Source organism: Arvicola amphibius, chromosome 3 (assembly GCF_903992535.2).
Source record: "Arvicola amphibius chromosome 3, mArvAmp1.2, whole genome shotgun sequence".
Lineage (NCBI taxonomy): Eukaryota > Metazoa > Chordata > Mammalia > Rodentia > Cricetidae > Arvicola > Arvicola amphibius.
In genome coordinates, this window is record NC_052049.1 from 107,671,636 (window position 1) to 107,699,633 (window position 27,998).

Consider the following 27,998-nt stretch of genomic DNA (forward strand, 5'->3'; position numbering starts at 1 on the left):
TCTTTAGCCATCAGGGAAAGGCAAATCAAAATGACTCTGAGTTTCCATCTTACATCTGTCAGAATGTCTAAAATAAAAAACACCAATGATAGTTTATGCTGGAGAGGATAAAGAATAAGGGGAATATCCCTCGCAGCAAATCAGTATGGGGGTTTCCTCAGAAAATTGAGAATTAAAGAACCTCAAGACCTAGCATATACCCAAAGGATGCTCAATCATACTACAAGGACATTTGTTCAGCTATGTTCATAGGAGTACTTTTTATAATAGCCAAAACGTGGAAACAATCTACATGCCCCTCATCTGAAGAATGGATAAAGAAAATGTGATACATTTACACAATGGAGTACTACTTAGTGGGAAAAAAGCACTGACATCTTGAAATTTGCATGCAAATGGATGGAACTAGAAAAAAAATCTGAGTGAGGTAACCTAGACTCAGAAAGTTGAGCATGGTATATACTTACTCATATGTGGATACAAGCTGTAAAGCAAAAGATAATGAACCTAGAGACAACAACGCCAGAGAAGCTAAGTAACAAGGAGAACCCTTAGAGAAACATATATAGATCCCCCTGGGAAGGGGAAATGAACAAGTCCTCTTGAGAAAATTGGGAGCATGTGGGTGGGGGGAGAAGGGAGTACAGAAGGGACAGAAGAGGGCAGAAAGGGACGGGGAGAAGATCTTGAAGAAATGGGATAGTGGTGATGAGGGAAGAACAAAGACGGAGAGCAAAGAAGGAGATATCTTTATGAGGGAGCCATATGAGGTTAGCAAGAAACTTAGCACTAGAGAAATTCACAGGAATCCACAAGAATGACCTCAGATAAGACCCTAAGCAATGGTGGAGAGGGTACCTACTCTGGCCTTGCCCTGCAGTCAGATAGACAAATATATTAAATGTCATCATACAACTTTTATTCAGCAACTGATGGAAGCAGAGGCAGAGATCCACAGCATAGCACTGGGCTGAGCTCCCAAACTCCAGTCAAAGAGTGGGAGAAGTGAGATTATGAGCAAAGAGTCAAGACCATTATGGGGATACTCACTGAAACAGCTTACCTGAGCTAATGGGAGCCCACCAACTCCAGCCTGACAGTGAAGGAACCAGCGTAGGACCAAACTAGGCCCTCTGAATATGGGTGATAGTTGTATGGCTGGGGCAGACTGCAGGGCCACTGGCAATGTGAGCAGGATTTATCCCTACTGCTTTTACTGACGTTTTGGAACCCATTGTCTTTGGAGATATAGTAGGCAGGGCCTTGGTCCTTCCTCAGAGCAATGTGCTTGACTTTTTTGACTTCCCATGGGAAGCCTTACTTTCTCTGAGGAGTAGATGTGGGGGGGAGGTGGAAGGTGTAAGAGGAGGAGAGGGAGTGGGAACTGGCATTGGTATATAAAAGGAGAAAAGATAGTTTTTTTAAAAAAAATATATAACATAAAGATTTAAAAAAAACAAAAAATAAGATGGACAGCCCTTGTCTCACAGTTGACACTGTTTATCTACTGTCCTCCAAGACGCTTTGTCCAAGAGCAGTCTAGGCCCCTGAGGCTGGGACACACACAGAAAAAGGAAGAAAAGAAAACACCTAAGGGTACTAAGAACAATGGACATGAGAGAATAGTTACATTATAAATCATTTTCTATCAGGGTTACTATTCTTTATCCAATGATATAAAAATGCCAGAAGTGTGAAGGAGACACTGGAAGTTCTTTGATATCATGTTCCTCTGTGGACATCCGGATCAGGAACTATACCCTAACATCCATCACGGCCTCTCCAGTCCTTTCTATCAGATATTGTAAACACCTAAGTTGATACAGTTTTTCGGTCTATCTGATACTTTGAATTTGATCTTTGACTTATCAGTCTCACCCAATGGGAGACTGTGTTGCGCCTAGAAATCTAGGCCAGGAACTCTATAGGCCTTGTCAACTAGGCTCACCTAGTCACTTCTGAGGGGCATTGTAAGTGCCAGATTTGATGATATTTTGCTGTCTACCTGCTGTCTGCTAACTGTTCCTCTACTTTTACCTCTTGAAGACTTACTAAAGTTATTCGCTTGCAATCTACAGCACAGCTATCAGAAATAACTGCTAAGGAGAGAATGAGAATCTCCTTCTATCATTTTCACCTTAATTGGGAGACAGTTTCTGTAATGCAAAAAATAAAAACCCAGAGAAAGATATTGAGGTTCAAGCTGAAAATCAGAAAAGCAAAGCAGTCAAGCCACTACAGAGGTCTCAACCTCTACAAATACTCAGACCAAAGGAGCAATCCACTAAACCTCAGACTACACTGCTCTCCAATCCCAACTAAGACTGAACCCCTGAGATTTGGTCTCCTCCCATCTTCTATTCCTTTCTAATTCTGGGATTAAAGGTGTGCACTACCACCTCCTGGCCTATATGGCTGACTAGTGTGGCTTGATTTCACTCTGATCTTTATGCAAACTTTATTTTAATAAACAAAAATAATATACCACTATAAGGTTCTCACTGAGCTTGGAGATCACACATTATCTAGAAGGGCTGGCCAGTGAGCTTCAGGAATCTTCTCTCTGTGTCTGTAAATGCAGAGATTAGAGGCAGATCTACCATATCCATTTTACTATATAGACTCTGAGAATCCAAATTAGGGTCCTCAGGTTTTCATGTTTGTAGTTTACCCAGCAAGTCATCCCCCATCCAAAATCTTTTCTACCTTGAGTTATTTTTCTCAAATATTTTGTCACATTGACAGAAAAGAATAAAGAATGAACACTTATTGACATGATAATTTTAAATCCTAGCTTTATTCTTTATTTTCAACCATAGCAAATGTTCTTTTCTAATACTTGCCTTGAGCCTAGCTAGGAATCTCAGCACAGTCTAATTCTGAGGACACACAGCCAACTTACAAGGTGTTTACAACTTATGTAGAAACACTAATCTCCTAGTATTAGTTAAACCAAAGTAGTTAGAAAACAGAAATAAAGACATGTAATATAGTCGAAAACATAAACGGAATCAATTCAAGATCTTCATAGCAGTTCTGAAATGGGCAGTGTATGACTTTGGTCTATCTCTTTGTTATATCACTGTATTTGTTGTATTGATGTTGATTTTCAACTTTCATCCAATAACTGCTCTTGTGAACATAAGCATACTAATATGATCCTCAATAATGCAAGAACAAAACTGAGTGGATAACAATAATTCAGATTATTAATTTAAGCATTGCCCAGGATCAATGCTACAGTGCTACTCAAGACTATATGCCACCTATTTAATTGTAATTTCTCTGGAAAACTTCAAATGTCATTCTGCATATGAATAAAATAGAAGTTGTATTGAAGAAAACATGTTAGGGGACCATAATAACTTCTCACAGAGGAAGGGATGAGGGCAGAAGATCAGATCCAAAGGTGCTTGAAATGGATAAGCAAGGTTGTGGGGAAGTCCTTTAATGTTATAACAAGAAAAAAGAAGGTAAAGATAGAACCCAAAAGCTATCTCAGCCAAAGAGAACGTGAGGGAATTGGTAGTAGCCAGAAAACACTCTTGATCATGGGTGGCATCATCAGAAGCCAAAGACAGCTGGGGTCACAGGTAACTTCAGAAGATTATTGCCAGCTTGCACAAGCATCGAGATGGAGGAACCTGTGAGGAGGGGAAACAAGAGTCAGACCTATGGGACAGGAAAGAAAGAGAGGGTTTTCTTCAGCTTTCCTTAACTATTCCTTTCATCTTCTTCAGCCCTGATTTAGCTTCCTGCACTACCCTTGGTCTTTCCCTTTTCTTGTTCTGATTCTCTTTTAGTCTATCTTCTCCACAGGAACAGGGCAACAAGGATACAATAAACATCCAGGAATGCTGGTTACAACTGTAGGGTTAATTTTGCTTGGCTAAGTATCCACATCTATGTTCCTTCCCTCTGCTCAGCTTGTTCCAACCACTAAATACATATTTTATCCTAATCTTGAAAAGGAAGGATTATCACAGGGAATAGACAATGCTCTCAGATAGGATGGTAGGGGCAACAATGCGGTCTCTCTAGTACTCACCCTCTGCCACACATACAGACATAGCTCTTAAGACACATCTGGGAAAGAGAGGAAAGGAGATAGGGGGCTGTGCTCCTACCTGCATGGTCATGAAGCCAGGCCACAGCCTTCCTTTCCAGAAGCTCCCACTCACACTTCAAGTCCTTGCCATTGCCATGCAGCCAGAGGACAGCCAGTACTGTGGCCCACACTGATGGGTCTCCATCCTTCAAAAGAAACAGAAACTTCTGTAATGCTCCAGGCATTATGGCAATCCACTCAAGAAGAACTAGATTTACTATCAACTTCCTCATCAATTTAATCTGATATATCTAATTCCCTACCCCCTCCTTACCACACAGACTAACAAAGCCTCAGGATTACATTCCATACCACTTAGAAAAGTACTAAGTGTGTGGTGTTTCTGTATCTGTCTTAGTCCCCCACCTCTCTCTTTATGTGTGTGTGTGTGTGTTTGTGTGTGTGTGTTGGTAGGATGATATCAAAACCATGGTAACACATTCTAGACTACTGCTGAAACCTGCTCTTTGAGACATTTTAAACACATTATTTTACTCTGCAAAGTCTCATTACATATCAGTTTCCCCACTTGCTTTAATCTGTTTCATAAGAGGAACACTTAAGCCAGGGGCATAAAACTTCAAAGAAATGTTGCTAAGGACTAGATGCAAAAATCACACTAATTTTTAAAATGTATTTTCTTTTTTCTTCCCAACATAACATTTATATTTATTATTTGGGGATTTTTACGTATACAGTTCTGATGTGGGATTCCCATCTGAATGCTGTGAATATCATTGGTTAATAAAGGACTGTCTTGGGCCTGGGCAGGGAAGAATAGAGGTAGGCAGGGAAAACTAAACTGAATACTGGAAAAAAAGAAGGCAGAGTCAAAGGGACGCTATGTAGCTGTCGCCGGGAATAGACTAGCCCGAAACTTGCTGGTAAGCCTCAGCGGTGTGGCGATACACAGATTAATGGAAATGGGTTAAATTAAGAAGTTAAGAGTCAACCAATAAGAAGCTAGAGCTAGAGGCCAAGCAGTTATTTAATTAATACTGTTCCTGTATGGATATTTCAGGGCTAAGCAGCTGGGAACAATCAGCCTCCTACAACACATCTCCATCACACTAACTTCAAAATCCTACCATGTCTGCTCTCTCACCCTTGTGATATCACCACCAAAAGAAAATAAACTAGTCCAATTAGTGTTGCCTGTATACTCACTGGAACACGGTTCCACTTCCAGTGGCTAGTCCTTTAAAGAAAACCGAGTCCATTCCCACTCGCACTGCCAGAAGCCATCAATTATGGAGAGCTACACATCAGCCTCCTTATTACATTTTTTTCTTATTCTTTTTTTTATTTTTACTTTTAAAACAATCTTATTTTACAAGCCAATCCCAGTTCCCTCTGCCTCCAGTCCTCCTACCCCTCTCACCTTTTCCCCACTGCACTCCCATCTACTCCTTGGAGACAGTAATTCCTCATTTGGAGAGTCAACCAAGTCTGTCATATCACTAGACGAAGAACCAAGGTATCTAAGCTGAGCATGGTATTCCTTCTTAGGGAATGGGCTCCAAGGAGCCAGTTGATGCAATAGGAATCAGTACTGGTTCCACTGCTAGTGGTCCCAGAATGAGTTCTTCACAATGGCCTCCTGTCAAAGCTGTTTCTTTTTGTTTGGGTTGGGGGAGGAAGAGACTTTGTCACAGAAGTTTTCTGTGTTTCTCATTCTCAAATGTGAATCTGCAGTTATCTATTACCACTGTAAAAGAACCTCCTTTGCCCTTTACAGTCAGCTGGAGCATAAGTCATGGATTTTCACATGATTTCTGGTGACAGCACCAACCACTGACATTCACATTGTCTCCAACTTTAGAAAGTGCCACAGACTTCAGTGTGGATATCAATATGGCCTCAGAGCAAGATGGGCTACAATATAGTCCCTGAAGGCAACCATACCCATGGACATCAGTGATGAAGGAGAGTCATCTTTCTATGTGTTACTTTCATTGGTTAATAAAGAAACTGCCTTGGCCCTTTAATAGGACAGAAAATTAGGCAGGCAGAATAGACAGAAAAGAATTCTGGGAGAGAGAAGGCAGGCGCTTCAGGCAATCACCATAGGCAGTCGCCATGCTTCTCCTCTCCAAGACAGACGCAGGTTAAGATCTCTCCTGGTAAGCGACCACCTCGTGGTGCTACACAGATTACTAAATATGGGTTAAAGCAAGATATGAGAATTAAGTTGGGCAGTGGTGGTGCACGCCTTTAATCCCAGCACTTGGGAGGCAGAGGCAGGTGGATCTCTGTGAGTTCGAGACCAGCCTGGTCTACAAGAGCCAGCTCCAGGACAGGCTCTAAAGCTGCAGAGAAACCCTGCCTCGAAAAACCAAAAAAAAAAAAAAAAAGATATGAAAATTAGCCAATCAGAAGCTACAGATAACGGGCCAGGCAGTGTTTAATTGAATACAGTTTCTGTGTAATTATTACGGGAGTAAAGCTAGCCAGGTGGCGGGACACAGCCCCGCTGCTCCTTCTATACATCAGCATTGATTTAGGTGGAAGCACAGACCATGGATATCCACATAGCCTTCAGTGATAACATGGGCCACAGATTTCAACAGGGCCCCCTGCAGGACCATGGAACCCAACATGACCTTAAACAAACTGGCACCAGAAACAACTTCCTGAACAGAACACCAACCATGTGGGCATTAAAACTGGAAATTAAGAAATGGGATCTCATGAAACTGAAAATCTTCCGTAAGGCAAAGGACATTGTAAATAAGACAAAACAGCAGCTTACAGAATAGGAAAAGATCTTTCCCAGCCCCATATCTGACAGAAGGTAGATTTCCAAAATATATAAAGAACTCAAGAAATGAGAAATCAACAAACAAAATAATCCATTTAAAAAAATAGGTAGAGACCCGAATAAAGAATTCTCAACACAGGAATTTCAAATGGCTGAGAAACACTAAAAATATTCAACATCCTTAGCCATCACGGTAAAACAAATAAAAACTGCTCAGAGATTCAAACTTATACACGTTAGAATGGCTAAGAACAAAAACACAAGTGACAGCTTATGCTAAAGAGGATGTGGACCAAGGGAAATCCTCCACCATTACTGATGAGAGTGCAAAACTGTACAGCCACTTTGGAAGTCAATATGGCATTTTCTCAGGAAAAAAAAGGGAATTGATCTACCTCAAGATCCAGCTATACCACTTTTTTGCATATATGCAGAGGATGCTGCATACCACAATGATACTTGCTCAGCTATGATCATAGCAGCTTTATTCATAATAACCAGAAACTGGAAATGACCTAGATGACCCTCAAGCAAAGAATGGATAAAGAAAATGTACATTTATACTATGGAGTATTATTTAGCTGTTAAAAACAATCACATCAAGAAACTTGCTGGCAAATGGATTAAACTAGGAAAAAAATCATCTGGAGTGAGGTAACCCAGACCCAGAAAGACAAAAAGATTTGTAATCACTCATAAGTGAATATTAGCTATAATGAAAAGGAAAACCATTCTATAACTCACAGACTCAGAGATGCTAAGTAACAAGGAGGACTCAAGTATCTGGGGACACTTTGGTCTCCCTAGGAAGGGGAAATAGAATAGATTATTTCATAGGTGTACTTGGGGCAGATGGGAGTGAGAACAAGAAGGGACAGGAGGGATATGGTATGGGTAGAGGGGAAAAGTACTGAAAGGGATTACTGGAAAGGGGGAGCATTATGAGGTCAGGTCAAAACTTGGTACAAGGGAAATTCCCAGGAATCTACAAGGGTGACCCTAGCTAAGACTCCTAGCAATAAGGGATATGTAGCCTGAACTGGCCATCTCCTGTAACCAGTCAAAACTTCCAGTGGATGAATTGTGACACCACATAACCTTCAACCTACAGTTTGTCCTGCCTACAAGATATGCTGCAGCAAAGGTGGCACTGGAATTGTGGGAGTGGCCAACGAATGACTAGTACAGCCTGAGACCAAAGCCATGAGTGTGATCTCACCCCTGACACTGCCTGGAATGCCAGGACCCAGAGTTAGGCTAGCCCAAAGACCTAGCATAGAACCAAACAGGACTGGAAAAAAAGACAATGTAATGATGCCTAATGATATTCTGCTATGCTCACACATTGGTGCCTACCCCAATTGTCATCAGAGAGGCCTCATCCAGCAACTGATGAAAATAGGTGCAGAGACAAACAGCCAAACATTAGACAGAGCTTAAAGAATCATTCCAAAGAGTGGAAAGAGGGATTTTTTTTTTTGAGCCAAAGGAGTCAAACCCACATAATCAACTAATCTGGAATCATAGGAGCTTACAGAGACTGAACTGACATCTAGAGAGCCAGTATGGGATTGATTGACATAGGACTACAAGCTACATATATATGACAGTTATGTAGCTTGATCTTCAGTGGGAGCAGGGGCTCTCTGGTTCCTTTGCCAGCTCTTAGAGCCCTATTTCTCATACTGATTTGCCATGTGAAGCCTTAATAGGATGGGAGTTACCTAAGTCTTATTACAACTTGATATACCTTATTTGTCTATGAACAGAAACTGAGGAGGAGTGGATGGGGAGGGTCAGAGGGGAGGAAGGGGAAGAACTGGGATCAAGGAGGGAGGAGATTCTGTGGCCAGAGTGTAAAATAGTAAGGATAATAAAAAATAAAAATCATTTTCAAATTTTCAATTGAACTTTAGATAACATGTGATCTTTTCTACTTTACTATATGATTTTATTGAATTGAATTCATGGCCTCCTGTATGCTAGAATTGAGTTTTTCTCAGTGATCTACTTATCTAAGTATTAGAAGATTTTTTTAATGTTAAAACAGACATCACTTTAACAAGAAGTTAGCATGAGATAATTTTGAAGAATTCCTATATTTTTACAATAAATATTTAAGTCAGTTTGTATTTTCCAGCATAGATGCCTCTTTTGAACAACAAATTCATATCTCATTTGTCTTATCTATATTTCATAGGCTCAATAGCCATCTATGACTAAAAATTAGTGTATAAGTAGTATGTCCATAGAATGTGTGAAGTTTATTTAATTGTGTTTCATACTTTAATAATTCAGAAGTATATTTATTTTTTATTGCTTGGCATCTGCCTTTTATAGAGGAGATTTACTCAAATAGTATTAGAAGATCCAGAGGGTAATCTTAAAATTCTAAAGAAGGAGTACTCTATCCAGCTTATTTGAGAACACAAATACAGCAATATTAGGGCTGTTACTGGAATCTCTGAAGAGAGGGCATGTTAGCATTGACTCTAGTTCTGCACTCACTGGTACAGAGAGAGTTCTTCTTCTTAATGTTCAATTTCTTTATCTATACGTAACTTCAAAATTAGAACCTGTCTTAATTAACTGAAATAAGGAAAAATAAGTATAATAATAATAAATGTTTAAAAAACTGATATTGTGTGAAGATAAAAATGTTTATTTTTCAACTATGTCTCAGGGAATATGATTAACACAGAAGAGCATTTACTTTCCCTTTGATATCCATGAGTCTGACCATGCCTTCCTGCAGCTAGGTTATTAATTCCATGTTTCTTATGCTCTGGCTTAAGTGGAAATAAGTGCATCTTCTATATATCACACATTCACTTCAATTTGCATTATCTGCATTGTTTATTTCTTATTTCTCAGCCTGGCCCTCGTTCATTTCAATTCCTATTATGATCCTACCATCACGAAGCACAAACTGTTTCCTTTTTTCCACTTTGTATCTCACCTTGGCAGGGTTTGCAGCCTTGATGTCTTCCAAATTAGTGCCCAGGATTTTGGTCAGATTCTCACCCAGCTCCCAGGAGCCATTTGCCTTTTGGAGTGAAATCAGCTGCAGAACAACACTTTCTTCAAAACCTTTGTAAAAGAAATGAAAGAGAGATGGCATGGGGACTTATGGATCACAGCCCACTGGAGGAAATCTCCTGAAATAGGAGGCTATAGAGAGATTTCTGCAAGAAGTCCACCAAGTATTTCTAATCTGTGATGGGTGGCTAGTTGATCTGGGTTCTGAACAGAATGGTAGCAGAATCTGCTGGGGTCTGGCTCTGATGACTGGTGGACTGTGTAGGCAGAGATTGCCAAGGGGACACAAAGAGCTTGCTTGACTATAGAACTTTTAAGGACATGAAATGTTATTGTAAATTAATGAAGCTAGATTCATGCTGGCAAAAAATATGGCAATATCATAACTCATGTCCTGCATGCTGCCTCTAATAAGTCACCCCCTAGGTAAAGAAAGTTCCAGAATGAAGAGTACCTTGAGAGACATCAGATAGTTTATCCCTTGAGATTGGAAAGGTAGTTTTCTTGGCAGAAGAATATGACCTTATCATTCCGCCAAGACATTCACTCGCCATCAATGGTACATGGGATGCACGATCTGTGACAAAAAAAAATATTACAGAGAAACTTTTTTCAAGAAAGAAATTCCATCAAACTGTAGACGTATATCTTCATAGAACTCTAGGGATGCTAACCATTCAGTCCACGTAGTCGATGTAAGGCGTTTGATGCACCCAGGACAGGTAGGTGGAAACCTAAAATGCACAATGCACAATGGAGACTGAAACACCCGCTGTGTTTTCCAGCAAGCAAATTTTGAAAAAAGAAAAATGTATTTCAGACATGTACCGTTCTCTCCATACCAGTCTCACTCGCTAACCTCAATGAGCCATTCTCCTGTGTGGTCCCCTCCAATACAGACAGACACTCACCCTCTGAGCCCTCTTTCTACTTCCTATTGAGTTTCTGAAGCCCGTTACTTGTGTGTCGTACCTTCAGTGCTGAAGGATTCTTCCAGATATTCCTCAATTTGAAAAGATCTTTTTCTGTCTCACAAAGTTATTTTACATCTGTCCTTTTCAAAATAAGCACAACTGTACCCTAAGCATCCAGGTTCAAGATTAGGTTGCAGATCTTCTCAGCCCAAGAATACTGCCTTCTCTCTCACCATGGTTACCTTCTCCAAATCCTCACTACTATCAACTCTCAACTGCTAAGTCACCTCCTACCAGTACCCAAAGTACCCGAAGACTCACTATGTGCTGACAGTGCACTCAAATCTCTTCCATAAATGTGAAAACGTTAATCTTATGTAGTAGCCTATGCAACATTTTAATGCATAGATCTTGCCTTCCTCATATTCAGTGATTATGGCTCTAATAGACCTCCCTCCCTCCCTCTCTCTCTCTCTCTCTCTCTCTCTCTCTCTCTCTCTCTCTCTCTCTTTCCCTCAAGTCATTGGTAGCATTCAGAATTATTTTCTATCAGAAATTTTTTGGCATGACCTGCACTTTCTAAGTCCCCAGTTCTTCATTTTGTTCAAATACATCAGTGTCCTTCAAATTTTATATTTCATTTAACTTAATCTTCAATCAAGCAAATTCCTCTATCATAAATATCTGCAATCACACCTGTAATTTCTAATTATGAGAATTATATCAAAATCCTACATTAGAAATCACTTCAACCCTCTACCCACTTCATTCTTAAGCCAAAGTTGATAAGCCTGCTGCAAATTATTTGGAAAACCCAATATTCTAATTCAGAGCTTCTGCCTACTGAAAAAAAGGCAGCAAATGCAACTGGATCCTCTGCAATCCCAGAAAAATGATGCTATAATTTTGCATATTTTGCTTTGTTGTTTTTCATTTTTTAAAAATCCCCTTTATCTCCTTCAGATCTTATCCTTTCTTAAATCCCCTCTCTACCACTAACATCATCAGATGCAATATAGTCATTATCTGTGCGGCTACTCACTAACCATCAAAACAGAAGTCAGATCCAAATTAAAAGATTTGATTATTCAATATTTATGATGCTTCTGCATTGTAACATATTCTGATATTCTTCTGTATGTCTATAGTACATCTCTGACCCAGTTGGACACAATCTACTTCTCTAGAAAATTTAAGGCAGTATAAATCCAAGGTGTAGAAGGAAGAAGAAAACAACAAATTTAAGAAATGTTATTAAATTTAAATGTATGAGTTTCTAAAACTTATCATTGTTTATATAATGTACTTATATATCTGATAATAATTATAAATGAGTTTAAATTGGGGTAAAACTTACGAGACCTACATCCCTGTGTAGACAAAGAATTATACAAATTTGGGGTTGGAATCACTCTGTGAGCTAGAGGCCCCTGCACTGGCTGATTGAGCTCCTTGTTTATGGCAATGAAAGCTGTGAAGGAGCTGAGGACCCCAGACTGAATGCTGATGTTCACCACATCCTTCTCTTCTCCTTTTGAAGTCTCGTGGGAGCCCAAGTCCTTGGTCTGAATCAATGATTTTGCAGCCAACCGATGAATGGTGAAGCTGAAAGAAGACACTGGAGAAAATTAAAGAAAAGCAACTGCAAATCAAGTACTAAGGACTCTTAATATCTAGTGATTATAGACAGAAGGGATGGCTAGAAAAAGATTTCAGATGAAGGAATGAGGAATACAAGTGCGTAGAGGAAATAGCAGACATCAGTGATAGGAGTGACAGAAACATCATGAATGGCGTAGAAAAAATAAAGTGAGTGTGGTGGTTTGAATATGAATGGACCCATAGACTCAGGTGTTTGAATGCTTGGCCAATAGGGAGGTGTGGTCTTCTTGTTGGTGTGGCCTTGCTGGTGGAAGTGTGTCACTATGTTTGTGGCCTTTGAGCTCTCAGATGCTCAAGACCATGTAAGCAACCTATGCAACATCTTATTTAATTCAGCGTGGCATTCATTTCCTGCTGCCTCAGATCAAGATATAAAATTCTCAGCTCCTCCAACACCGTGTCTGCTGCATGCCTACATTCCTCCTGTCATGACAATAACAGGCTAAACCTCTGAACTGTAAAACAGAACTATTAAATGTTTTCCTTTATAAGAAAAGCTAGAACACCATGCCATGACCAAGGTCCCTTCACAACAACAGAAAACCTAACCAAGTCAGTACGGGAAAGGAGAAGAAGAGAAGAGAAGGGAGAGGTGGGAGGTGGGGACGTGTTGAGATTGAGATAAAAAGCTGAATTCTTACCTAGCATTTGCCTTGGGCTGTAGGGAAAATGTCACTCTGTTTTTAAGACCTTTGCCTTGAAGGGTATACTTGAGGCATACTTCTCCTGAGCTCTCCACTTTCTACAAATACGAGACAAGCAGGAGTGACAAAACAGACATACAATCAGGAAAATGGTGAGCACCAGGGAAGCTCCGCAGCTCAAGGCAATGCCACACTAAGAATCAAGCAGTACAGGGGAAAATATAGACTTGGCATGAAGGAGACGATGAGACACTGGCTGCCTGCAAAGTGACATTTCTTGCTAAAACCTCAAGCAATCATTGGTGTTAATAAAACTGCGGACACAGTGTTTCACACAGTAAAGGAATGAGCAAGGATAGTTACTCACAGGCATAGTCCCAGTCAATTGGGCATAGATGATTAACCTCTGACCCCTAAAGATGACAGTCTGCTTTGGGGAAAGCACGTTAGCTGACAAGCCATCTGGCAAATCCCATTTCAGAGAGATGTCAGTCACTGAAGAGTTTAGAGCAAACTTCAGAGACCCAAGAGCCTGTTGGAAGAAAGAAGAGCCAGAATTATACACAAAAATGAGAATAATGGTGGTCATCCATTGAGTGTTTAGCAGGACCAAGGATGCAATGTATGTCTTATCTAGTCACAAGTGGTGAAAGAAAAATGCAATTCTTTCTCTAATTGTATGTATGGTAAAGTAACATTTGAGAGATGTAAATGTGTAAGTGGAAATGAGGGCAACACTTAAGAAAGAAGACTTCTTCAAAAGTCAGTCAGAGGAGGGATAAAAACAACATGCAAAGAGAAGCTTAGAAATATCAGAAATATAGTGCTTTTCATATACTAATCAAGGAATGTGAACTTATATCTTTGAGTCTATCACTCTCACACCTGCCTATCTTTTCCTTTCTGTCTTTTGCATGGAGAATAAATTTCTACCTGACCTACTCAGAGTATAGACTACAGACTCAAACAGAGCAGCCAAAGCTTTCACCTTCTCTTTCTAGTCTTGAAAAGAAAAACCACAAACTATTTATCTTCTCTGTGGATTTCCAGCTACGACAGTTAGATGCCAGTCTTTAGACATTGTAATGAACCCTTTCTAGCAAAGTACCAAGTAGATTCACTAGTGAATAGCCCCGATCTTATGAAAGTGTGTCCTCTGGGAGAGTGGATCATCTGCCTTTGCAGCAGGGTTCCTGTTGCGCCTCATACTCCTCTGGACTTGCAACTCTGGACACTTGGCCAACTCTCACCTTGGTCTGCATCCTGTCCTTGCCTGTGATAAACTGTGCAGTGCCCCCTGATACCCGGGCGATGCTTTTGATTAAACTGGTGGAGGCTCCTTCTCCAATACCAAAAGAGAAACATCTGCAACATTGAAATGATTGTTAGAGACAGGTTTTCCATGGTAGAGTTACCAGTTAACATGGGCAAAAACTCATGAAGACTAAAGGTACTTACCTCAAAGTCAGTGCAAAGGAATATTTAGAAATCAGATCATATTTCTATGGGTTTTAATAATGCTTAAATAAGTTATATAATTTAATGTCACAAATATACTATGAAGAAAGCTTCCATTTCATTTGTTAATGAAGATCTGGAACTCAAAAGTTTTGCAAAATCTGTCCTAAGTTCTATTTACTTATCTTTTTAATCTATGAATTTCCTCTAGTAAAATGTATAGTAGTCAAATAAATAAATGAAAATGTAAACATTTTAGAAAATATAAATAGTCAAGTAATGCACAGACACATTGGCTGATATATTCAGTATCTGTGTGATTTTCTTTAATGTCAGCCATCAGCCCCAAATTTCATGACATGGGGCCTTAAAATTAGTGTTTTCAATATGTGCATGAGGGTTAAAGTTTATATTGTAGTTTTATTTCCTCTCAATAACTTATAAAGCTGTCACTATTTTTAATTTGTTTAATTTTAGCATTTTTAATTTGATTGATAAAATAGACTGATTAGTGGAATTCCCAAACATTTGTCATGTGGAAGACCTAGAGGTGAAATACATGGCTTCTTAAGAGATTCTCACATTAAAGAACTCAGATACAAGGATTAAGACAAAACACTGTGAATTATACTCACAGAAATACTAGACTAGGATATTGAAGCCAGAGCGAACTAGAGATCTATAAATAGTAATTTTAAAAATTCATGTAGAAGCAGACAACTACCAAGACAATAGCTCCAATTGCTGCTAAGAGAATATGAACTTACGAGCCATGACTTTAAAATGGAGAAAAGAAAAGGGAAATAAGCCTGTATATGCTGTCTGCATACTAATCAAAGCATGTGGCAAGTGTGGATAGCTCAACACCTAAGCAGTTTCAGAGAAAGTACAAAATTGTAGAGTTTTGAACTTTGCCAGTGGAAGATATTCTTGAAAACACCTGAGAACTTTTCAGAGAACAATGCAGAAACACTAAAACTTAAGAGGTAGAGATAAGTAGAAATGGCCCAGGTATGAAATTTATCATACTCTATCAGGATTAAGTTTGTTGGTTCTTTGTCTAAGCACCCATTGAAATCAAAGAGGAAGACCTATCAGAGGAAAATACCATTTAAATACCAAGAGTCCTAAAACATCTACTAAGTCCACTATGTCTGAATAGCACATTGTCCAAATCAAATAAAAATTTAAGACAAAAAATTTTTATAAAATAGGAAAAATGGAGGGTTTCTATCTCATTTTTTGATGCTAGAAGTACATGGATAGAAAAATCTCACAATATAATCTGAAATTCATGGGATTTCTTCTCATTGATAAATATTCAATGTCCTAAGCTGCACAGGCCAAATGAATTCCAGAAGATGTGGCCAATATTGTTCACTAATAGTGAAATGGGTTTGCCCAAAATTGCAGGGTGGTACTAAGATGTAACCATATTCACCATTTCCACATAAAAGAATAAAGAATAAAACCACCGCCTACCTCAACATGTAGATACAGATCATTTGTTGAATTCAATCCTCATTTATTACTCAAATATACACACTCCATTAGTACATACATGTGCATTGTGAAATCATGACTAAGAAGAAAAGAATGGAAAGAAGGAAGGGAGAAAGGGAGGGAGGGAAGGTGAATGGATAGAAGGAAGGAAGGAAATCTTGATAATGAGCAGAATAGATGTTCTAGTGCACTGGAAATTAAGAATTACCAGAGAGATGATTAATTCACATGGTGTAGTCTTTGAATACATTCAGTGACAAAAAGAAAACACCAATATAAGATTACCAAATATCTGCGGCAAAATGAACCAGAAGTATATTTTAGACACTCTAAAAGGGAGAAATTATAGATGCCAGTAGGTAATCCTAGATTATTGGCACTTAAACCAAGAAAAGTGAAAGTTCAACTTTTGTTTGGCAATAAAGAGTTCAAGGTAAGACTCTATCTCAAAATAAAATGCAAACAGAGTTGAGTGCTGGGACAGAGCTCGGAACTGCAGGTGAATCTGGGGCTAAGTTTCTTAATTTAAGACTGGAAGGGAGATAGTCTATGTTTTCAGAAAAAGCTTCTCTTTGAAACTATGGGTTACTAAACAAAACCCCAAAGCTGAGAAATGTACAACTACTTATGAGTTGTTGTTCAAGAAGTCCCAGAAAACAAGAGTCTTGCCATTGTTCATGGTTGACTACCTAAGAGAGATGCTAAGACCCTAATGTTGAAGCCACCATACACCTTGTTTGTATGATATAGAGGAATCAAGAGACACTATAAAAGTTGCTGAGGGAAAAAGGCATCTACGATCTTAAGCATCTGTGAGCCCTATGAACTATATTATTATCTGTCAGGACAATATACTAATTGACACAATAGTTGTATGACCAATAACATCCTAAGTATCAGTGAAAGGGGTATTTATAGCCTTCCGTTGTATACTTAAGAGTAAACCTGCCAGGATTCAATGGGCAGTCCCAATCCAGTGGTCATAGAACGGCAATGATTAAACAAAATTGGTCACACTATAAAACAAAAAGACATAAAGTAAAAAAAAGAACAGGTAGAAAAGGGAAGATTGATGGAGATGTGGGGGAGATGGGAAAGAGTGAGAAGGGAGAGTAACCAGAATGTGTGTTATATGTGTGGACCTAGCAAAGAACCAAAATAGAGAGTAAAATCATTTGAAAGGAAAGGTAAACTATCTACATAACTTGAATAGAAAAAAATAACTTTACAGAGCACATGCAAAAGTCATAACTTCAAAGAGAAGCTTAAGATAATACAAATTGAAGTGGCAATTACTTGAGTAAGGTATAGTACCAGAAAATTACTTGAGTAAGGCTGCAACCTGAAAATTCTAGAAGAAAAGACAGGTAAAAAGACACCCACTGAGGCCAGACTGATCTTACTAAAGACCAGTCAGGACTGCATAGGGAAGCCTCTTAGAAAACAAAGTAGAGGAATAGTCTTGATAGTGAAAATGTAAGCTACAGAGTAAGAAAATAGTCATCAGTATATTCAACTATAAAATCAAATACATCTCAGTAAACAAAAGAAAATCTAAAAGAGAAAATAATAACAGTAGTATAGAGATTTGAAAGAATACCAGAAATGACACTCTAAATATGAAATATTAAAAGTTGTATGAAGTAGAACTATCAGGAAAATAAAACTTTAAACCCCGAGCAACTTTGGTTCCCATGCACAAAACTGGGTAAATTTTGAAAACATAAACACTCAAATCGTGAGGTAATGAAGCAACCTGAATCCATTTGTAAAGCTGATTTGACTTAAATTACGACAGCATATGAAATTGCCTTTTCACAGAAATTGGACAACTCTGTCTACGTAAAGAACAGTACAGTTCATGTGATTCTGCATTGCTTTCTGTAGAGCTGGGGTCCAAGATCCCTTCTAAATACATAATATCATGTGTCTTCAGCTTATTCTATTCTCCCATATAAATTAAATCTCCAATAGATGGCTCATGATAGGTAATACAATCACTACAGAGACCAAAGAAAGTCCGTCTTTATGAGAATCAATATAAAATATTCTGAGCTACTTCATGGAAAAACACACTTATGTAACTTAAATATGATTATATGCAAATTGTGCATACATCTAAACAAACTGGTAAGAAAAAGAATGAAGAAGGTGAGGTATATGGGAAGACACACAAACCATGGAACTCAGTAGGATACCAAATCAAGGAAATTTCACATAGTCCATAAAAATTTTATTTGAGCTAGGTTTAAACAAGTGAAAAGAGCAAGAGAAGATTGATAACTGCCTAGCTCCGGACCTGTGATGGATGCACAGGGAGTACACTGTGATAACTAATCTGCCCAGATAACAATGATTTGAGTAACTTTCTATGTTAAATTACCAGTATCTTTATCATGAAAATGCAATCAATATATCCTTTAGAGATTTGCAAAAATAAGGAACATTGACATTGTGTTATCAGTGTTAAGTGGAAAACTACTTTTTAAAATTTTATAGAAATTAAGGGGTCAGCTAGTTAACTGGAAAGCCCTTGAGTCACTCCGTCCCTTTAGAAGCATGAGATCCCATGATATCATGTGGAACATGTCATATATGGTGCTGCTTATGGTCCAGTCAGAAACTTAGAAACCACATTCTCCCCATACCTGTGCTTCTTGCTGTTTGACTGAACTTTTTTAATGACACTAAATGTGTCACTAACTTCTCCATCTGTGAAGACAAAGAGCTGAAAAACAAAGAAAAAGATGCATTCATCAAGTTTCTGTTGAGTTCATCAGAGGACAACAGCATTGGTCCTCATGGTCCACAACTATTTCCAGTCCTTGTAACTTCTTCACACAGGGCTGGGTACCCTAGTGCTCCACTGTCATTCACATGTGGCCACAGAGACTCTTTACTGGGAAGAAGAGTTTCATATCCTGGAAAGTTTCACACCTTGCCCATGTACCTTGCATCTTAAACTTTCGAATAGAGGAAGAACACTGCCTCTGATCTGTTTTCTCTTCATTCTATGGCAGACGGTTTAAATTTATACACTATTTACACAGTTATACTGGGAAAACTGGTTAGTGGAAAATTACACAGTTTTGTCCTCTCAGCTTGGTTCTAAAGCTCACCTGTAAGGGATGTCCAGGAATGGAGGGAGCTTTGTAAATATCGCAGAGTGGCCTCAAGATTTCAGTGCCTCCTAGGTCTGCTTCTAAATCCTTCACTCTTTTCACTGCCTCCTCCATCGTTTCCTGAGTGTACTTCACACTCTCCCTTAGAGAAACAAGCATGTCTAGTCACATGGCAATAGTGCACATTGCTATTCCTATTGCAAAATCACTATCACAAAAATTGTTCCTGAAACCCCCAGTGTTGAGGACTACTACTCTGCACTAGTCAGATTAAAATTACAGACCCTCCTTTAAAGTACATTCTTTCACAATCCATAGTCTTCTCACAAACTTACGGAAAGCATTTTTTATAGGAAGATCCAAATCCATAGATGTTAAAATAACAACCCATAGGCAAACTCTTCAGCACCAGCAGCAGAGTTTCCTGAGGGTGAGAGAAGATGAGGAGATGGAGTGAGAGAATGCTCAAACAAACATCCAGACCCCAGTCTGGTTCCTAATGGTATAAAAAAAATCATCTTTTGTCACCTTTCATTTCAAGGATGAGATTAGAGTGGCCATGCTTGTTACTGCTCAGATGAAGAATGGACCTACAGCTATGAATTGACCATACTCGTGCCCTTCCCGGCCATCCTCACATGGCACTGCTGAACAATGAAAAATGAAAAATCTGGCTTTACCTTGGCAGCCTCTATGCGTCGCTGAGAATTGTTCTGGTTGTTCATGGGACATTTCATACTTCCTGAGCAGTCCATCAGGAACACAAATTCTCCACAGGCCTTTGAGGGCTCCACTTCTGGGATATCTGGATAGAAGCTCACCATTACAGAAGGAGCTCCCATCAAACTGTCTGTAGAGAAAGGAGAAAACCCTATAAGGTACAAAGAAATTCAGGTGCTCTAAAGTCCTCAAGAACCAATCATCAATTCAATATAGAACTGAGAAAACTCAAATACAAAGTTTGTTCTTTTTGTGCTATGTGCAAGAGCAGCATTATTTTGAATGTGTAAAGTAGATAAGTAGATTTCTCCCCATCCTGAGCGACAGGTGGTTATCATGACACTAGCATTCTTCTGAGAAGCAAAATGCTCATGAGAATAATTGGAATGGATGTCCACACTGTTTAGAACAGGGACATGCAGGTAGTAGTCAGCTCTCCATGTATGGTGTAGGCTAGTTCTTTTAAACCAATTCAAATGATTTCATTTCTAAGTCAGAAATTCCTTGTTTAAATTGAGCACCTCTACTAATTTTTTTTGTGTGTGTGTGTTTTCTGTTTAATTTATTTCATTGATGTGTTGCAATTTAATTGTAGGGAATTTTTTTCTCATTTTTTTATTAAAGATTTCCATCTCCTCCCCTCCTCCTCCCCCTTCCCTCCCCTCCCTTCTACCCATACCCCCACTCCACTCCTCTCCAAAGACAAAGAGCCATCATATAGTTATCCTCCTGGACATTGGAAGTAGACAAGATTGCCGGACAAAAAATGGGAACATGGGGGTGGGGTGGGATGGGGGGACGGGGAGAGAAAAGTGTGAAGTGGAGGATGTGAAGAGCTTGGGGGAATAGGATGGTTGGGATATAGGAAGGGTGGATATGGGAACAAGGAATTATATATCTTAGTTAAGGGAGCCATTCTAGGGTTGCCAGAGACTTGGCACCTCTACTTCTTATCCCCAGTTTCTTCTTCTGAAACAACAAGGTAGTAATTCATACTATAGGGTATTGTGAAGTTAGGTGATACAATACTCTTACAGAATTCAGGGTAGGGCTTAACTGACTTTGAGTAGTTAAACTGTAATTTTATACATTTTTCTTCTTTTAGTGAATTTAACACTTTAAGTTTGTCATATTATTTAGTTTATAGTACTATGTCTCATGTTAGGATAATATTAAGGGTTTTAGTTAAGCTACCTCTTAAGCTTCTCTTGTGTTTCTAAAGGGTATGGGAACAGGAATATGCCTGGCAAAATACATGCCTTGAAAAACAAGGATTAGAAATCACAGATGGAAGAGATTATCAAGACTAAGATATGATCAACTATGTCCCTGATAGCCTGTCTGGACACCTTATACAAGAAAAGAGATGAAAAATCTTCATGAGACCAAGGAGATGGCAGCTATTACATAGTAAGTCACAGCATCATGAGGTTCTATATTACGGATTAAAACATTGCTGACTAAGACCAAGTCTGAATTTAAATAATTCATGAGAATCCAAAATGGTGACCAAGGAGATCAACAGCAAAAGATAGAGAATAGAGCTACAGGGAGATGAGGAAGTTACAAGAATCCCAGGGAAGCTGGGATTCACCTCAGTGACCTCAGAGAGATTTGGCCAAATCATCAGGGAAGAAGAAAAAGCCCCTATATGTGGTTCAGTGTGAAGTCACCTTTACAAATATTGAAAATGTTATATGTGTGGTGGTTGGGTATGGAAAATCAGCTTCTAGGTAAAGTCCACACAGGGCTTTGACAGTTACAGCAGCATAAACCCAAGCCCAGCTGTCACATGGTGAACACAACTGGCCCCCAAGGAACTTCCATATCTCTAACCAGCAAATAAAGATTTGCAGCAACTTTGTTGGGTTGTGTGATGATCCCTGCATGCCAAGGCAGAATGGCTCAGAAAAGTCAGAGAGCAAAACACCTACATGGGCTGTGCCAGCTTTAATAAAAGTTAAGTGCACTTATAAGGAAATGTTCTAAGTGACGAACACTAGATGTACATAAGAAACAAAACTCACTGAAAAGCTGAATTAGGTCTATGAAAAATTCAAGTATGCCAAAAGAAAGTGTTTGAGCTGGATTCCTGTAATTTTTGTTTTTCAAAGTTGAATTTCTACTGGACACAGAGGACCTAAAATTAACTCTGTGTTTAATTTGGTCATTCCTATTATTCCTAAGACAAAAATGAAAGAACCGGCAGCAAGATTACATCCAGCTCTGGTGTACTAAAGATAAAACATAATTACTTAAAGTGAAATTATTATTTGTCTAAGAAGAGCTACTATTTGCATATTGTCTGCATTATAATACTGCCATTTTCCTAATCCAACTGTTATTTTATAGTAATATTAGGAATTAAAGCTACTTTCCTATCCCATTATTTGGAGACCTTCTATGTAAATTCTTCAATCTAAAGTTTTTGTTGTACATTGTCATAGTAATAACATTATAACTCATTATATAATGGGTGGGGTGACACAAGTAGTGACTGAATTACATTTTTCATCACTTACTAATGTTGGATATAATATAATTATAATATCAGTCAATATGACCTGCATATCAGATAGACATCTACATTTATTTGAGAAGAAATACTGTAAATATTAGAATTATTGAAATAAATATTTGCTTTAATATTTGCACACTCTTTCAAACCAGTTGGAACAAACTGATTTGTTTCAACACCATTTGACACTGTAAACTCTCCACATGATGTAAAGCATGACACTTCATCAGATTTGAACATCATTGATTCTCTCATATGAGAACTACTCACAAGATTATATTTAGTTGTCATTTTTGTTAGACCAGTCATTGTCACATTTTAATAATGGGTTTTGTGTATTTTCTTGTGAATTTAGTCATATTTCCCTCTAATTATCTAGGAATATATGCAAATTAGCCTATGGAACATAATCACCTGATTACCTGAAGCCCAATCATTATTCCATGTGAGAGTGAAAAGTCAATTATCTTAATGACTATATTCTGATGCTGTGAAGAGATAGAAAACCCAGGCTAAGTTGGAGTTAAATCTTAGAAAGGGACCAAAGTGGGAGACAGAAAATACCTGGCTTCATGTCCTGCATCCCCATCTCCACAGCCACACTGGGGCTGTGCACTTCATTGTAGTAAATCAGAAGTTCCACATCCCGGTCAAACTTGTGTCCTTCAGCCAAGAAAACCTGAGAAGGAGACCAGCACAGATGCCATGTTAGAACTGCCACTGGTCACTTCCTGAAATAAGGTTAGAATTTCGGCTTCTTCCATCGGGAGCACAATCAGAAGTAACAGGAAAGACTGTATGGAGCAAGGTCTACACTTTGCCCAGAGCAGGGAAGGTAGATACTGTGTCTCTCCAAGCATGGTCAGAAGAAGCAAGGGAGATGTGGGAAGAATGAATGATGAGCAAGTCATCATGAGCAAGTCTGTTCACCTGAGCAGACGTCTTGTCATCAGCCAGGTACTGCATAGGACTCAAGGAGCAGTTGGACTGGACCCTCTCAATGCCGTGCTGGGAAGTGATGGTGGCGACCATGCTGAGCGTGTAGGGCAGGTCCTCCAAAGGGACTATGGGAGTCTTTATATTCAAGCAACTCTTCGCTGACTGTTCTATAAAAATGTACATTAACTATGTTCCCCAAGACAACAATTTCCAAGACAATGATAATTTTGTATATTTCTCCAGCCTTTCTATGACTAGTTTTCAAAGGCAGAAATGACTTACCAGAGAGCTGGTATCTTGGATTCAGGATTGCTGGGAGCACATAGCGCAGGGCCCCATCTGTCTCCAGAGGCAGCTCCTGCACATACCTCAGGGTCACTGCCACCTTGGCCCCAGGCTGGAGGTTCCCCACATTGCAAGAAAAGACATCCCTGGTGTAGTCGTCCTCTTCCAATAAGTAAGCTTGGTGGCCCTGAGAGAGGGCATCCTCATAGTTGCTATGGGCCTAGAGCAAGGGCAAGGTGAGTTCAAACAAAATCACAAGTTATCAAGAAAATACAGACTATTCATAAAGAATGTCGTGGATCCTGTGGACATTACTTCTGATAGTTTCTTTCTGATGTCCTCTTCCTTATAGATTTTAGATAAACAGTAATTATCATGAACAAAGAGAACAGTCAACATCAGTACTTATGAATTGTTGATAAAGATAATAGTAGAATGTAGTTTGAAAGATGGAAGAGAAGAGATAACAAACTCATCCTTCAGACCTGCATCTTTTCCTGCAATTCGGCCACAATTTTCTTCCCATCCACCAAGGCTTCAAAGCTGTAGACAGCAGAGTCTTCATCCATTGGGAACACAAAGATTGCCTCCAAGGGGACTTTCTCCTTATTCTCATAATTTAAGGTTGCAGAGACACTAGCCACAAAGTCATTGATGGACAAGGTTACCGAGATTCCCTTCAGTGGCACTGGGGAAAATTCAAATGTTTAGGAGATTAACAAACTTTAGAAGAGTGACATTATATACGATGAAATTTGCTGCGTCCAATAACCTCATCACGAAAAGTCGTAAGTCAGGCTTACCGGGTTTCTTGTTGCCAGTGATTAGACCACAGTGCTGCTCCATTGTGACTGCCTGTGTCTGTGGAAACAACACATCTTTAAGAGAATTTTGATAGAGAACAGCATCAATAATACAGTTTTTGTTCTCTCTTGCAGGAGCAGCTTCAAATTATTAGTGTGAGAATAAGGATCCATGGAGAGGAGATGCTGGTGGTGACACTCTTGATTAATGCTTCCCAGGTGGGGAGGCTGTAAGTGTCCACTAACAGGAAATCACCAAAATCACCTTAAATCACTTTAAAGTGCTACAAACACCATTCTATATTTACAAACAGTGTTAAGTCCACAGGAACTTTAACAGGTCCCATAATATAACCTCAGCATTCTTAATCCATTATAAGAGCCTTTTCTAATATTTTATTTACTTTTATATTGTATGTAAGAGTGTTTGCCTGCATTTCTCTGTATCATGTGCAGGAAGATACTCTTACACATAACATATTACACAAAGCAGAGGTCAGAAGAGGATATTGAATCCAGGGGGACGGGATGTACACATGGTTATGAGCTGGCATGTAGAACCTAGGAGCTGCAGTTTCGTTCTCCAGAAGAGAAAACAGAGCTTTTTAAAGACAGAGTTATTTCTTCAGCACCCATTCCCTGTTCTTCCCATGAATAACTGTGTGATCCAAACGGCGCTCTATATTATGCTTCTCTTACTTAGTCACTTTTCTTTAATTCTTAGTAGTGAAACTAACCACTGTTTTGTTTTTTTATATTTATTTTCAAGATATTGCCACGTAACTCACTAGTAGCCCAACACAGAGTAAATAGTGACGTGGTGCGATCTGAATCATCCTGTCTGCCCCCCAACACCTTTCACATTGCAACCAATGCTCAGAGAATAGGGAGAAGTGTCAGAAAGTTTCTAAGAGCCCGAGGTCAGGGAGGACTCCTGCAAGCCGGTGTCTTCTGTCCATGGCAAGGCTACTGTAATCATAAACTGAAAGCAGGATTCGTTATCTGCACAAGACATGCACCATCAATCCAGTCAATATTTCTACAGAGATCTGGGAGGGGCACATACAATCCAGTCCTTACCTGAAGGGGTTTGTATTTGATACTACTTGGAATGGGGGAGTCATTTTTCTCCAGGACTTGGTCCATGGTAGGTAACCCATATTCCTGTTGATAACCCTGCACTCATGTACATATTGGGAACATTATTGGATTCAATAGGTTGAGAAAAATAAAAGAATAGACGTTTGGGAGAGGGACCTTTTATTGGTCAGGACAAGCTAGAAGGTGAGACTCAAGTGGATATAATAAAAATATATTGTATACACCTATAAAATTTTCAAAAAATAAATTGAAAATATTTATTTCAAAAGATATTCTAAGATATAAAAATATATGCACAATATTTTTCTTTCTTTTAAAACAGAATTTCCTAAATGTATTTCATGCATTATGATTTTGTACAAATCTTGCATGTAAAATGAAGAAAAAGAGATGGATTAATTTTACCAGGTTATGATTTACATTATTATTTTAATCCCCAGAGTCTAGAGATTGGGCTAATCCGAATTATGGTTCCAAATAAACCTGGCAGCTGTTCTGGGCATTTCTAAACCTGACTCCTTGCTAGCTTGATTCTCCCTGGTGTCACTGTATGTGACCACAGCGGCCACACTAATAAAGGTGGTTTCCCTTAGAAATTTATCCTAAGGACCTTAAATGCACAACTGGGAGCACACATCATGCTTCTTCAGATGCCAAGGTTGAGTCTCCTAGGACTCCAGGCTTCTCTTTCAGATCTATAGGCTGGAAAATTCAATTGAAAGCATCTTTTGTTTCCTGAGCATCAGGGATTCAGAAGGCTTTGGAGGGTTCTTTCTAGGTCCTTTGGGCTAATCTTAATGACCATTTAAAACTCTCAGTATGCGGTTATGGTTCAGTGCAAAAGAAATTGTCAGCTTGTACAAAATCCTGAGTTCCATAGCTAAGTCTTAGGCCAGGCTGAAGCTGTGGACACCTCCTTAGTCTCTCTGGAAACCAACCCTCTGATATCAGTGGTGTTTCCTAGAGATTTCAGCCATAAAAATCTATCAAAGAATGGGCTGTTTTCTACATCTACTATTTAGAGCTATTGGAAGAGTCTGACCACATTAGAAAGGCTCAGACCTTTCATTAGTACAGACCTGGTCATTAGTACAGAGGCAGCAGCTAAGCAAGAAGAAGGAAGACAGCAAACCCTGGGAAGTACTTTCCCTGGGAACAGATAGGTGGGCCTGGAGCAGGGGGAGAATAATTTCTACCGACAGCAGCAAGAAGCTTAGAACAGGACACTCACTGAGAAGCAGCTCAGCCTCAGAATGGACTGTGTCTGGCAGCAGAGATCTCAGGCTGGCAGTGGCCTCTGCAGGAGACTGAGAGGGGAGAGAGGAGGACCAGGGTCCCCTACAATGAAACATGGATTTCCTAATCCAACCTCAGAACAAATTTCCCTCCCTGAGTGTTTCACCGTCTCCCAACCATTTCCTTAGTCTGCAAGTTGTGGCAAGTGTGCAAAGGCCTTGAGAAAAAGTAAAACAAGCACCAGAGGTGACTAAAGTTACAGTCCTAAACTAGGTGCCACTATAGAGCTAACAGCTTTCAGTCAGTACCAGTTCAAGTGCAGGCAGGGAGCAGGGTGTCACCCAGCCACACCCTGCATATCCTGGCTGTTTACTGCTTCTTGGAATGAGGAAATCTGTGCTTGAAATCCAGAAAACTGATTATCGTAGCTCCTCTATCCAGGCCTTCCGTGACAGATATTCACAAAAGGCACAAGTTCCACCTTTTAGATGTGAATAGAGAAGATTCATGGCCTGCAATGGATCGGGTAGATGGAGAAAGGAAGCTCTACATCCTTAGGACAAACATATCTAAAACAGAAGAAAAACAAAAACAAACAAACAGACAGACAACAAAGACCTATTTTGTGAGATAGAGGATGAGTGAGAAGCAGAGGGATTAAGGGGGAAGAGAAAGAAAGAGATGCGGTAGAGTGGGTGAACCTGAAATTAAGATCATTTATGTGTTATCAATTTAGAAAAATCTTCAGATATCACAAACCAGGATGAGTTTCTAAAAGGCACTTACAGTTCTTCATGGGGTTGCCTACAATAGGAGGCTCTTACCCTGTAGATGCAGCAGGTAGGGTTCTCCCGAGAGCAGAGCAGTCTTAACCCACTTTCTCAAGTTCCCTCTGTTATAGCAGCTGTAAAAGAAAGTGAAAGCAGCTACTGACAAACTTCCAGGAAGACCTGCCCCCTTCTAGGGACCAGCGATAAAGTTTCAATTGCATAATAAAGGGATGGACTGAAAATTCTCAGCCTAGTATTAGATTTCTGCTTCTGTGTTGATGAAAGTGTTTTGCTGAAAATTTAGGGAAATTGCTTCCCCTTTCCCTAGCATGGTCTACCCAGAGAAACATTTGAAGATAGTCAGAGAGTGGGGTTTTGTTTCTCAAGGTTGAATACTGCTGCCTTAATATCTAAA

At 39.3% G+C, this 27,998-nt stretch overlaps 1 protein-coding gene across 1 annotated transcript; it reads right to left on the reverse strand.

The window, feature by feature from the left end:
- Positions 1 to 2,778: 2,778 nt before the first annotated feature.
- Positions 2,779 to 27,725, reverse strand: LOC119810275 (von Willebrand factor A domain-containing protein 5A-like). The gene is made up of 19 exons (XM_038323679.1): positions 27,638 to 27,725; positions 24,477 to 24,534; positions 24,159 to 24,361; positions 23,671 to 23,893; positions 23,380 to 23,555; positions 23,014 to 23,128; positions 19,892 to 20,061; positions 19,547 to 19,635; positions 19,209 to 19,353; positions 18,738 to 18,817; positions 14,379 to 14,493; positions 13,496 to 13,660; positions 13,126 to 13,226; positions 12,180 to 12,427; positions 10,583 to 10,642; positions 10,363 to 10,485; positions 9,829 to 9,959; positions 4,128 to 4,254; positions 2,779 to 3,644 (listed from the first exon to the last, which is right to left on the reverse strand). Exons 2-19 carry the CDS (start codon positions 24,517 to 24,519, stop codon positions 3,565 to 3,567), a joined length of 2,394 nt encoding a protein of 797 aa, XP_038179607.1. The 5' UTR covers positions 24,520 to 24,534; positions 27,638 to 27,725; the 3' UTR covers positions 2,779 to 3,564.
- Between the last annotated feature and the right edge of the window lie 273 nt (positions 27,726 to 27,998).

What these genes read in the sequence shown, in the direction of transcription:
- LOC119810275 (XM_038323679.1), bottom strand. Translation starts at nt 24,519, where the DNA reads ATGGAGCAGCACTGTGGTCTAATCACTGGCAACAAGAAACCCG. An exon ending in TACACAGGGATGTAGGTCTC is followed by an intron (nt 10,643 to 12,179) that starts GTAAGTTTTACC and finishes TGTGCATTTTAG; the next exon opens with GTTTCCACCTACCTGTCCTG. An exon ending in CTGGCTTCATGACCATGCAG is followed by an intron (nt 3,645 to 4,127) that starts GTAGGAGCACAG and finishes CCCTCCTCACAG; the next exon opens with GTTCCTCCATCTCGATGCTT.